We start from the raw sequence: 13,763 nt of genomic DNA, 5'->3' as shown, positions 1-13,763 counted from the left end.
GGCCATAACGAGGTAGATTGTGAGGTCAAGAGTCCATTTTAATGTTAGATGAAGCAAGAGGAAAACAAATGCTAGAACTGCGATGCAGAACACTGCAGGTGGAATTCTGAAAAATTCTACTGGTCAGGCAGTGTTTGTGGTGAAAGAAAAGTGGGTTTGACTTTACAGGCTGATTATGTATTATCAGAACTAGGAGTTTTGATACAAAGTGGAAAGGCTGGTTATCTGACATTGCTGGATTTCATATCTTCTCCGTCATCTCTGTTCTGATGCAGAACAGAGATGTTCTGTTCTTTCCACGCCACTGCTTCTGAGATGTCTACCTCCTTATCCGTGGCTTCCCCTTCACCAAAGTTGACGGGATTCTCAACTTTGTCTGTTCCATTTCCCATATTTCTCCTCTCAGCCAGAATAGTCGGATTCCCTTTGTCCTTGTCTTCCACCCTATCACCCTCCATGTTCAACAGGTCGTCCTTTGTCATCTCTGTCACCTTCAAAATGATGTCACTGTTAGACACATTTTCCCCATTCCCCCACTTTACACATTCCAAAAGAAGGGTTTCTTCTGCAATTTTTCTGTTTTGTTCTTCCTCTGGCCTGCTGTCCACTTCCTTTCACATGGCACATTCCCATGCAACCAAAGCAGTTGCAACACCTTTCCACTTCTTCTCTTCCCACCAGTGATCCTACCAAATGAGGCAATGATTCACTTCTTCCAGTTTTGTGTCCTGCATCCAGTGCTCACAGTGTGGTCTCGCTTACATTGGAAAAACCAAGTGCAGTTTGGGAGACCATTTTGCAGAATGCTCGCATTCGGCCTGCAAGGGTGGTTCTAAGCTTTCAGATGGCTATCACTTCCATTCTTCACCTGTCCACTTCGCTCTCTTTGGCCTCTTGCACTGTTCCAGTGACACCCAACGTAACTTCAAGGAACAACGGCTCATCTTTTGAGGAGACATGTCACAACTCTCGGGTTCAACATTATTGGGTATCAGCCTTTCCAGCTTATTAGAACTGTTGAGTTCTTGTGAAAGGTCATCAACTTGTAACATTGGCTTCATTTCCCTCTCTCCCACACAGTTGCTGCCTGACCTGTTGGACATTTCCAGCATTTTTTTTTCAGATTTCCAACAATTGTTTTGTGGTAATGAATACTTTAGAAATAATTTGGTATGACTGTTGTTTATTCACTTTTTAGAAGGAAAAGTTTTATTGTGTACGGTTCTGGTTGCTCCATTACAAGAAGGATGTGGAGGCTTTGGGGAGGGTGCAGAAGAGGTTTACCAGGATGCTGTCTGGGTTAGAGGATACGAGATATAAGGAGAAGTTGACAAACTTGGGTTGCTCTCTCTGGAGTGTCGGAGGCTGAGGGGAGACCTGATGGAGGATTTTAAAATTATGAGAGGCATAGATAGGGTAGACAGTCAGAATCTGTTCCCCAGGGTAGGAATGTCAAACACCAGAGAACTTGCTTTTAAGGTTGGGGGGGGGGAGTTTAAAGGCGATGTGAGGGGCATGCTTTTTACGTCGAGAGTGGTAGGTGCCTGGAGTGGGTGACCATGGATAGCGGTGGAAGCAGGCAATTTGGTGGAGTTTAAGAGGCTTTTAGATAGACATGAATGTGAAGGGAACAGAGGGATATAGATAATACACAGGAAGAGGGCATTTGGTTTAAATTGGCATTAAGATTGGCATAACACCTTGGGCCAAATGGCCTGTCCAGTGCTGTGCAGGCACGTTAGTGTAGCGGTTAGCGTAACACTATTACAGCGCCAGCGACCTGGGTTCAATTCCGGCCACTGTCTGTAAGGAGTTTGTACGTTCTCCCCGCGTCTGCGTGGGTTTACTCTGGGTGCTCCGGTTTCCTCTCACATTCCAAAGACGTACGGGTTAGGAAGTTGTGGACATGCTATGTTGATGCCGGAAGAGTGGCCACACTTGCGGGCTGCCCCCAGAGCACTCTACGCAAAAGATGCATTTCACTGTGTGTTTGGATGTACATGTGACTAATAAGGATACCTTATCTACTGTTCTGTGTTCAACATTGCACAAGAATAGAAGCAAGAGTAGGCCTCTGGAGCCTTCTCGGCCTTTCAGTAAGGGCATAATTGATCATATGCCTCCAGTAATTTCCCAGTCAGAGAAGCACCCTCTCAGTATTTGACCTATCAACCCCACAGAATGATGACTAATTCAATGAGATAACCTAAGGTCTCGTACACAAAGGCCAATCTTACTCAATTCCTTCTCCCCCAACCCTGTCAACCTGGTGAGTCTACATTGCACCACCTTTGAGATAAGTACACCCCATCATTAGGTTCAAAGACCAAAACTGCTCACAGTCCTCTGGAGATCAGCACATAGCACTGACTGTACCAGGCACTTGGAACAAACAAACTTTGGATAGATGCACACCTCTAACTCTTCTAACAAGATAGAGGAGCAGAATTAGGCCATTCAGCCCATTGAGTCTGCTCCGCCATTCAGTCATGGCTGATTTTTTTTTTCCTCAACTCCATTCTCCTGCCTTCTGCCCATAACCTTTAACCCCCTTACCAATTGAGAACCTATCAATCTCTGCCTTAAATACACCCAATGATTTGGCCTCCACAACCCTCTGTGGCAACGAATTCCACAGATTCACCACCTTCTGGCTGAAGAAATTCTTCCTCATCTCAGTTCTAAAGGGACATCCCTTTATTCTGAGGCTGTGCTCATGGATCCTAGACTGTCCTACTGATGGAAACATCCTCTCCATGTACACTCTATCCAGGTCTTTAAGTATTTGGTAGGTTTCAATGAGATTCTTCCCCCCCCCCCCCCCCCAATCCTTCTGAACGCCATCAAACATTCCTCACAGGTTAAGCCTTTCATTCCCGGGATCATTCTTGTGAACGTCCTCTGGACCAGCACATCTTTCCTTGGATACGGGGCCCAAAATTGCTCATAATGGTTTGTTGAAATCCCAAGGTGGTGTTGCTGAGTTTGCAAAATCAGATCCAGAAGTACTTCGATGCAATTGAGTTCCAAAATCATTTTTTCCTTTATTTTATTAGTGTACTATGTTAGAGAGTCAATATCAAGATTCATAGTTACTGGCTTTTTTGTCTTTTGTTGCATTCTGTTGACGACTTGTTCTGCTGTCATCTTGTTTTACTCTGACTAGACCACAGAGCACAAATGAAGTACATTTTGGTGACCGGTGGGGTCATCTCGGGGATTGGGAAAGGAATTATTGCAAGCAGCATTGGAACCATCCTGAAGTCTTGTGGGCTCCGTGTGACTGCAATCAAGATCGACCCATACATCAATATTGATGCAGGAACATTCTCACCTTATGAACATGGTAGAGTATTGCCATCACGTGATGTCCATCTCCAATCTGAACAATGTCAATGCTCTGTGCTCTAGTGGGAGGAACAGATACAGGCCCTCCCTGCGTTATGAGCAGGTTCCATTTTTACAGACATCCATAGATTTTGTCCGTAAGTCAGAAAATAGACAATATCATATGATATTGTAACCACAGTATCATAATGAATGGCATCAAAAGCACTTAATACTGATAAAGAACAATTTCTAAAAAAAAACAGAGAGAACTAGTTCTGCCATTCATAGGGGAACAAATGTATGTACGTACGTCAGACTTTTAAATTTAATAAAGTTGTGGGAGTTTGTTCGTAGTTAGGGGTGTCAGTAAGTAACCTAGGGTCAGCCAGTCAATATTTATCCTGTAAGGAGAAAGCCTTTAATTCTAACTAGCTCAGTTTGAGAACACTTGAAGGGTAACAACCTTGAGATGGCTCTCTGCTCATAAAACCTTTCATCTCCATGTGGTTTCAAGCATCTTATTTGATCGTGGAGAAATAAGGTTTTCACTTGCCTTTCATTTCTCTTTCAGAGACTGCCAGAGTGCTTTACTGCCAGTGAATTGTATAGGTCCCCCCCCCCCCCCCCCCCCCCCCCCCCCAGGTTACAAACGCCTGACTTGTGTACAACCTGTGCATACAAACGAGTGTTTGGTGTGTGAGAATGACCAGGTCAGCTAGTGTTGTGATCTTGCTTGCAGGATAAACATAGGCCAATGCACTGGTGAGAACTCCCTCACTCCGTTTTGAAATAATACATGGGGTTTTTTTTCACGTTAAGCTGAGAGAGCATCTTGCATCATGTGCAGTTCCAACAGTGCTGCACTCCTTTTATACTGCACTGAAGGGTCAGTCTAGACTTTCCTGCTTGATGCTTGAACACACCACCTAACGGAAAGGAAGGTTACACAACTGCTTGGCTAACGTAACCACATTACGATTGAGGTACTAAAGTAGCAGGCAGAGGTCTGGACTATTGATCCAGGGACGTCACTTTGAATTCCACCATGGCAGCTGGGAAATTTAAATTCAAGTAACTAAATAAATCTGGAAATTAAAAGTAATTTATTATTGTAACATGTACCGAGGTACAGTGAAAAACTTTGCATGCCATCCACACAGATCATAACATCACATCAGTGCATTGAGGTAGTACAAGGGAAAACAATACAGAATGCAGAATAAGGTGTTACAGTTACAGAGAAAGTGCAGTGCAGGCAGACAATAAGGTGCAAGGTCATAATGTGGTAGATTGTGAGGTCAAGACTCGATCTTATCATAAGAGGTCTAATTTCATTAACAGTCATGAATCTACTGGATTGCTTTAAAAACCTATCTGGTTCACCAATACGCTTCAGGGAAAGAGACCTGCTGTCCTTGTCTGGTCTGTATGTGACTCCAGGTCCACCAACGTGGTTGAATGTTTACTGGCCCTGAACTTACGAGGTGCTTGGGGATGGACGTTCAATGTGCTGTCCCTCTGCCGTGACTGAATAACTAATTAAAAAACACAGACTGTGATCAGATTGAAATAACACAAGGATTTTATTGTGTAGAAAACAGCATGCAATATGCTTTCATTTTCCTGATTGTGCCTGGTTACGTGATCGAGCCCAATGGAACCTGATGATAGTACATAAAACAGTACAGCACAGGAACAGGCCCTTCGGCCCACAATGTCTGCGCACGACACGATGTGGAATTCAACTAAATCTCTTCTGCCTGTACATGATCCCTATCCCTCTCTTCCCTGCAGATTCATGTGTCTGCCTAACAGCCTCTTGAACACCACTATCGTATCTGCTTCCACCACCACCCCTGGCAGCCCATCCCAGGCACCTACCACTCACTGTGTTAAAAAAAAACTTGCCTTACCACCGCCTTTAAACTTTCCCCTCTCACCTTAAATGTCTTCTAGTACTTGATATTTCTACCCTGGGGAAAAAGATTCTGTCTATCCTTATTTATGCCTCATAATCTTATAAGCTTCTATCAGGTCTCCCCTCAGCCTCCACCGCTCCAGAGAAAACAACCCGAGTCTGTCCAACCTCTCCTTATAGCTCATACCCTCTAATTGAGGCAGCATCCTGGTGAACCTCGTCTTTACACTTTCCAAAGGCTCCACATCCTTCCTGTACGGGGGCAACCAGAACTGCACACAGTACTCCAAGTGCAGCGTAACCAAAGTTTTACGTAGCTGCAACATGACTTTGTGACTCTTGTACTCAGTGCCCCGACCAATGAAGGCAAGCATGCTGTATGCCTTCTTTGCCACCCTATCTACTTGCATGGCCATTTTTAGTGAGCTATGGACTTAATTCAAACACTAAAACCCAATGTACAGGTTCTGGTTACTTTGGCTTGGTTTGGGTCAGGTTTTACTTCTGCCGGTGAGCAGGACACGCTTCCTTGTAGGATGCACAGCTGATGTTATTAAGGGTGTCTATTAGCACCATGCTCAAGTTTGTGAGACCTTTCTGAAGGAAGGTACCTTTGGTCGTGCAGGTGAAGTGTTCGTGTTGGATGACGGCGGCGAGGTGGATCTGGACCTGGGGAATTACGAGCGGTTCCTGGACATCCGTTTAACACGGGACAACAACATCACAACTGGCAAGATCTACCAGTGGGTGATCAACAAGGAAAGGAAAGGAGACTACCTGGGCAAAACTGTACAAGGTAAGGAAGAAGGGATCTCACAGTTGTTTCAAATCATAGAAAATATACAGTACAGAAGGAGGCCATTCAGCCCATCATGTCAGGACTGAATAAAAAGGTGCCCCTCAGCCAAACACCATCCTGCATGTCATGGCTCTTGATGTACTCTTCCAAATGCAGTTGAAATGTGGTGAGGAGTTTCCGCCTCTCCCACCTCTTCAGGCAGTGAGTTGTAGACCCTGACCACCCTTCATGTAAAAAAAAATTGTTTCCTCTAAATCTCCAAACCCTTAAAACTCTGCCCTCTGGTAATAGACACCCCTACTAGGGGAAAGGGCTGCTTCCGATTTGCTCTGTCCGAGCCCCTCAGAACTTTATACACCTCGAGCCTTCCGTCGGCTTTCCGTTATAAACAACCCCAGCCTGTCCAACTTTTTCTTGTAGCCAAGGTTTTCCAGCCCTGGCAATGTTTTCAGTGTAACCACACCTTTTCTTTAATGTGATGGCAGGAATTATACACAGCACTGAAGCCTGGTCTAACTAGTGGTGGGTACAGTTCTAGCATAACCTCCCCGTTTGCATTCATTGACCATTACCTCTCATTTATTGTCTACTCCCTTACCTTGTTACACCTCCCATAAGGCCCTCAATTGTTTGGATTAAATTTTATTGATAATTTTTCTCTTCAACTGACTGAACTCTCTCTCAACTTTCTCTTCCTGCAGTCTGAAGCTTTCCTCATCATTGTCAACCACATGGCCAATATTTCTCTCTGCATATCACTTCATGTCCCCTGCATTTGGGTCTAAGGACTTCTTACAAGCTCCTTGTTGTCTGGAATACTTTCAACCTTGAAGTCCCTCCCTATCCACAGTCCTGCCTGCCCTTCCCATTCTCTACAAGCCTCTCTGGCCTTGTCTCTCAACCACATCCTTTTCTCACCCAATTCTGACTGATTGTATGTCCCACTCCTCCCATCATTGCTGATAGAGGAGCTGTAGGCTCTACAAACCCTGCTGCCCGTTCACCGCAATGCAGCGAAGCTGTGACGGCCCAGGAGAGGAGATTTACAAACATATTGTCTGGAAGATTATGCTTATGAGGAGAGACTGTCCAGGCTATTGTCACTTTCTTTGGAACAAAGGAGGCCAAGGGGCAATGTAATTAAAGTGTGTACGATTATAAGAGACCTACATAGATTAAATAAGAACAACCTGTTAGCAGTGGCATCAAAAACCAGTGGATTTTGACTTGAAGTAATGGGTAGAATGATTAGAATCAGAGTCAGGTTTATTATCACTGACATATGTCATGAAATGTGTTGTTTTGCGGCAGCAGTACAGTGCAAAGACAGAAAAATTACTGTAAGTGACAAAAATAGTGTGAAAGAGGAACAACGAGGGAGTGTTCATGGGTTCATGGACCGTTCAGAAATCTGATGGCGGAGGGGAAGAAGCTCTTCATGAAACATTGAGTGCGGGTCTTCAGGCTGCTGTACCCTCCTCCCTGATGGTAGTAACGTGAAGGGGGCATGTCCTGGGTGGTGAGGGTCCTCAATGATGGATGCTGCCTTCTTGAGGTACCACCTCTTGAAGATGTCTTCGATGGCGGGGAGGGTTGTGCCCATGATGGAGCTGGCTGAGTCTACAACCCTCTGCAGCCGCTTTTGACCTTGCACATTGGACCCTCCATACCAGGTGGTGATGCAACCAGTCAGAATGCTCTCTACCGTACATCTGTAGAAATTTTCAAGAGTCTTTGGTGACATACCAAATCTCCTCAAATTCCGAATGAAGTAGTGCCTTCTTCATGATTGCATCAATGTGTTGGGCCCAGGATAGATCCTCCGAGATGTTGATGGCCAGCAACTTGAAGCTGCTCACCCTCTCCACCGTTTTCACTGGGAGGCGTTGGAGGCTGAAAGAATGTTCAGGCAGTAACCCTCCCGAGTCTCTGTACAAGCTCTTGATGAACTAACCTGCTTTGCTGTGGATTAAGGGCTGGGAAAGGGGATAAATCTAACATCTGTATTGGTTCGACATAGACTTCATTGAAATGCCTCTGCTCTGATTTTCAATGATAATGTTTGATGCAACTTTTACAAATGCAGTCATGCTGAAGAAGCTTTGAATTGCTTCCTAATCTTTTTTCTTTTGTGTCTGATTCATTGTTTCAGCTGCAAAGTAGTTATTGGATTAAAAGCCTTTTATACTCGTGAGGTTTCACTGGTGAATTAACTCGCCATTTGATGAAGTCTCTCCAGCACATTTTCCTTCGGTATGGGGGAGTGGCTTTCATGGTATCAAGTTTGGCATCCTCCTGACTGCTCCTAGGATCAGGGCCTCTAATTGGGCTTGAGAAGGTGGTAATGAGTTGCCTTGTTGAACCACTGCAGTTGTCCTGGTGAAGTTGCTATCACAGTGCTTTTAGGGTGGGTGTTCAAGGATTTGGATTCAGTGATGAAGGAAGTGGTATATGTCCAGGTCTGCATGGTGTGTGACTTAGCAAGGAACTTGGCAAAGGTGGTGTTCCCAAGTGCCCACAGCCTTTCTCTTGCTTGGTTGTAGAGCTTTCAGCTCTGAGAACTGCTGTCACTCACTGCAGGATGTCCACTTTGGTGGCCACTGTATATGGCTGGTCCTCTCAAATTTCTGGTCAAAACTGATTCCCAGCTTACTGATGGGGAGTATTTAAATGATAATACTATTAACTGTCAAGGGTAGGTTAAAGGTGATCTTTACATCGTGCTTATGTGGCACAAAAGCCTCTCCATCTTGTCATGGTCTTGCTGTGTGCGGATGCCAGATGCAGGATTTTTGAGGACTTGTGGATGGAACTGAGCGATGAACATCCCCACTTCTGGCCTTACGGAAAGGAGACCATCGATGAAGAAGCTGAAGTAGTTGGACCTGCATCGCAACTGTCGGACGTTCCTGGAACAAGTTCCTGGGACTGGGATTGGTTTATTATTGTCACTTGTACCAAGGCAGAGTGGAAAAACTTGTTCTGCATACCGATTTTACAGATCAATTCATTACACAGCGCATTGGGGTAGTACAGGGTAAAACAATAACAGAATACCAAGTAAAGTGTCACAGCTGCAGGGAAATGCAGTGCAGGTAGACTAAGGTGCAAGATCAAACAAGATAGATTGTGAGGTCAAGAGTCCATCTCATTGCACAAGGGAACCATTCAATAGTCTTATCACCGTGGGATAGAAGCTGCTCTTGAGCCTGGTGGTACGTGCCCTCAGGCTCCTGTATCTTCTGCCTGATGGAAGAGGAGAGAAGAGAGAATGACCCGGGTGGGTGGGGTCTTTGATTATGCTGGCTGTTTCACCAAGGCGGCGGAAGGTAAAGACAGAGTCCATGGAGGGGAGGCTGGTTTTCGTGATGTGCTGAGCTATGTCACCAACTCTGCAGTTTCTTACGGTCCCGGGCAGAGCAGTTGCCGTACCAAGCCGTGATGATTTATTAAAGTATGACAGCAACCAGTAGGGTTATGTTTTTAGTTCGACAGATTCAGAGCAGTCTTCCTATAACCAGAACTTGGGCCCAGGTAACTCCAAGCTGGTGGAAAGCAGCTGGTGTGAAACATCAACCGTTTCTCTCTTCACAGATGCTGCTTGACCTGCTCATCAAGAGGAGGTTGGCCAGGCCAGGTCGTTATTCCTTGGACCGTAGGAGAATGAGGGGCGACCTTATAGAAGAGTTTAAAATTATAGATAAGGTGGACGGTAACAGTCTTTTCCCCAGGGTAGGGGAGTCCAAAACTAGGGGGCAAATATTGGAGCAGACACAAGAGATAACTGTCAGAGGTTTTCTGACAGGCACAGAAATGTACAGTGAATGGAGGGATGTGGATCATGTGCAGGCAGAAGAGATTGAGTTTAATTTGGCATCGTGTTCAGCACGGACATTGTGGGCCAAAGGGCCTGTTCCTGTGCTGTACTGTTCTATGTTCTAAATTATAGGGACACATAATTTGGAGGATTTAGGGCTGGGGGCCATACAGGAAGGATGGAAGCATTTGAAAATAAAATGAGAGATTCGCTTGAACAGGAGGCAGTGTGGATCAGGGAGCATGGCAGTGATGAAGGAACAGGACTTAGTGTGCAAGTGAAGCAGGGGAGGCCAGTCGGAGGCTGTGGAACAATCTGGAGGTGACAAATACTCAGGTGAGGCAAGGAAAGAATCAGGCAACACTGCGGAGGGAGAAATCAGAGTGTGTACACCATTGGAAGTTCACCACGGGGTCTGGACCTTCTGTTTGGGCTGAATTCCCTCAATTTCAGCAAAGCAAAAGAGCTGGTCATTGACTTCAGGAAAGGGTATGGTGCACATGCACCTGTCTACATCAGTGGTGCTGAGGTCCAGAGGGTTGAGAGTTTCAAGTTCCTGGGAGTGAACATCACCAATAGCCTGTCCTGGTCCAACCATGTAGATGCCACGGACAAGAAAGCTCACCAGTGCCTCTACTTCCTCAGGAGGCTAAAGAAATTTGGCATGTCGCCTTTGACCTTCACCAACTTATATCGATGCACCATAGAAAGCATCCTGTCTGGATGCATCGCGGCTTGGTATGGCAACTGCTCTGCCCAGGACCGCAAGAAACTGCAGAGAATTATGGACACAGCCCAGCGCATCACGGACACCGGCCTCCCCTCCATGGATTCTGTCTATACCTCTCGCTGCCTTAGTGAAGCAGCCAGCATAATCAAAGACCCCACCCACCCGGGTCGTTCTCTCTTCTCCCCTCTCCCATCAGGTAGAAGATACAGGAGCCTGAGGGCACATACCACCAGGGTCAAGGACATCTATCCCACGGTGATAAGACTATTGAACAGTTCCCTCCTACGATGAGATGGACTCTTGACCTCACAATCTACCTTGTTATGACCTTGCACCTTATTGTCTGCCTACAATGCACTTCCCTGTAGCTGTGACACTTTACTCTATATTCTGTTATTGTTTTTACCCTGTACTACCTCAGTGCACTGTGTAATGAATTGATCTGTATGAACAGTATGCAAGACAAGTCTTTCACTGTACCTCAGTACACGTGACAATAATAAACCAATACCAGTTTCAAAGTGCTGCTGACTTTCTGTGACCTGCTTCCCTCATGTTGCAACTCTTACTCACCGCATCCTACCCCACATCGTAGCTATTGGTAACTGGGTTATTACTGTCACATGTACAGAGATTCAGTGAAAAACTGTTTTGCAAGTCATCCATGCAGGTCATTCCAACACGTGGGTACATCGAGGTAGTGCAAAGGGGACAAACAATAACAAATGTAGTGTTGTGAGGGTGCGGAACAAAACAATTCAGAATGTAGTGTTACAGTTACAGAGGAAGTATAGTGCAGGTGGACAAATAAAGTGCAAGGGCCATGACAAGGTAGTTTGAGGAATCAAGGGTTCATCTTTATCATACAAGCAGTCCATTCAAGAATCTTATATAAGTTTCTGCTACTTCAGCATTCCCAGCTCACAAGGTTGGTTGGTCTAAATTTTACTCCCCATCTCTCTGCTGGCAGCTGGTTAATCTTCTGCTGAGATATCTTTCTGCCCTTTGGACACGTCATCCAGCAGTCAGCCTGCTGATAGCAGTTTGTCAGGGGAAGTGGTAACTGGATGGAAGCAGTTGTGTGATTGATCTTTACCTTTGCCCACTTACAGTGGTTCCACATATCACAGATGCCATTCAGGAGTGGGTGTTACGGCAGGCTCGGATTCCAGTGGATGATGATGGAGTGGAACCTGAAGTGTGTGTTATTGAGGTAAATGAGAAAGGACGTGTTGTGTTTACCATCTCTGGGATATCTTATTTTAACCCACAGTTATTTAATTCAAGTTTTGTCACGGCAAAGTGCGTACAATGAGCCATTTGAGATAGCCAGAATGACCTGTTAATTGGTTTTATTCTGATGTGCTTTATTGAGAGATGAATAAAAGAACTAGTGCCAAAATATCTTCTGCTTCCACCTTAGTAGCCCTGTATAAGAAGTAGGAGCTAAAGTTTGAGCCTACTCCACAATTCATCAAGATCGTGGCCGATGTTCTGCATTGACTTCGTTTTCTTGCACTTAATTCACTTAGTATTCGGAGATCTGTCAACCTCAGTTCTGACTGAGCCTTGCAACATAGAGAATTACAGTAATTCACCTCCTGAGAGAGGACATTTCTCCTCTCCTCTGTCCTAAATAGTTTACCCTTTATTCTGAGACTGACACCCCTGGTTGTAGGCTCCTCAGCCAGGGGAAACTTTCTCCCTGCACTGGTTGAACCCTCCAAGAATTCTGTAAATATCAATGACATTGCCTCTCATTTTTCTAAATTCTAAAGAACACAGTCCCAGCCTGCTTGATCTCTTCTCGTGTGGCAAACCCATCAGCCCTGAAACGAGTGTGATGAATCTTTGTCGCACTTCCTCTGAAGCAAGTACATGCTCCTCTTAGTAAAGAGACCAAACCTCTTCACCATACTCTGGGTGTGGTATCGCCAAGGCCTGGTATAATACTGCAAGAAAGGAGTTCTATCTGTGCAGTGCACACTCTTAGCACTACACTGAAGCGTTAAATATACAGTATAGAGGCTGCAACATGGAAACAGGCCCTTTGGCCCAACATGTCCATGCCAACCAAGGTTCCCATCTAAGCTGTGTTTGGCCCATATCCCTCTAAACCTTTTCTGTCCATGACCTGTCCAAGTGCCTTTTAAATGTTGTAAAATCTGCCTCAACCACTTCCTCTGGCAGCTCATTCCATACACAAGCTACTCTCTTGGTGAAAAAATTGCCCCTCAGGTTCATATTAAATCTCCCCTCTCACCTTGAAACTATGCCCTCTAGTTCTTGATTCCCCAACCCTGGGAAAAAGACTGTGCATTCACCCTCATAATTTTATACACCTCTATAAGATCACCACTCATTCTCCTACACTCCAATGGAAAAAGTCCCAACCTGCTCAGCCTCTCTCCATAACTCAGTCCCTCGAGTCCTGGCAACATCCTCGGAAATCTCCTCTGCACTCTCTCCAGCTTGATGGCATCCTTCCTGTACAAGGTGACCAAAGCTGAACACAATATTCCAAATGCAGCCTCACCATCATCTTGTACAGCTGCAACATAACATCCCAACTTCTGTACTCGATGCCCTGACAGATGAAGACCAGCGTGCCAAAAGCCTTCTTCACCACCCTGTCTAACTGCAACGCCGCTTTCAGGGAACCATGTACTCCTAGGTCCCTCTGTTCTATAGCAGTCTTCAGGGCCCAACTGTTCACTGTGAACGTCCTACCCTTACTTGTCTTCCCAAAATGCAACATCTCACACTTACCCAAATTAAATTCCATTTGCCTTTCCTTGGCCCACTTCACCATCTGAACAAGATCCCTCTGTAAATCCCGATAAGTCTTCACTGTTAATGATCCCACCTATTTTGGTGTCATCTGCAAATTTACTAACCATGCCTTGTGCATTCTCATCCAAATCATTGAAACAGATGGCAAATAGTAATGGGCCTAGCACAGACCCCTAAGGCACACCAGTAGTCAGAGTGTGTGAAATGGATACATGTGTTACGAACCAGTAACAAAAGAAACACACTGAGTCATGATTCAGTGTTAAAAACTATTTTATTAATCACTACTTATGATAATAAGAAAAATAAAAGTAAAAATGTTAGTATGTTAGAAGTAAAAATGTTAAACCTTGAACGTTAACCCCAAAAACTAAAC

General features: G+C 45.1%; 1 protein-coding gene across 3 annotated transcripts in view; it reads left to right on the top strand.

Annotated features, from left to right (window-relative positions):
• LOC127581798 (CTP synthase 1) overlaps positions 1 to 13,763 on the top strand; it is a 47,031-nt gene that overhangs the window by 1,788 nt on the left and 31,480 nt on the right. For 2 of the 3 annotated variants that reach the window (XM_052036505.1, XM_052036504.1), the window contains exons 2-4: positions 3,167 to 3,346; positions 5,874 to 6,044; positions 11,707 to 11,807. In XM_052036505.1, coding sequence (XP_051892465.1) covers positions 3,167 to 3,346; positions 5,874 to 6,044; positions 11,707 to 11,807 — 452 coding nt within the window. The remainder of the gene's footprint in view (positions 1 to 3,166; positions 3,347 to 5,873; positions 6,045 to 11,706; positions 11,808 to 13,763) is intronic. The other variant, XM_052036506.1, reaches the window with a different exon arrangement.

Source organism: Pristis pectinata, chromosome 22, assembly GCF_009764475.1.
Source record: "Pristis pectinata isolate sPriPec2 chromosome 22, sPriPec2.1.pri, whole genome shotgun sequence".
Lineage (NCBI taxonomy): Eukaryota > Metazoa > Chordata > Chondrichthyes > Rhinopristiformes > Pristidae > Pristis > Pristis pectinata.
Note: the sequence above shows the minus strand (reverse complement) of the source record. Positions and strands in the feature narration are given on the sequence as shown.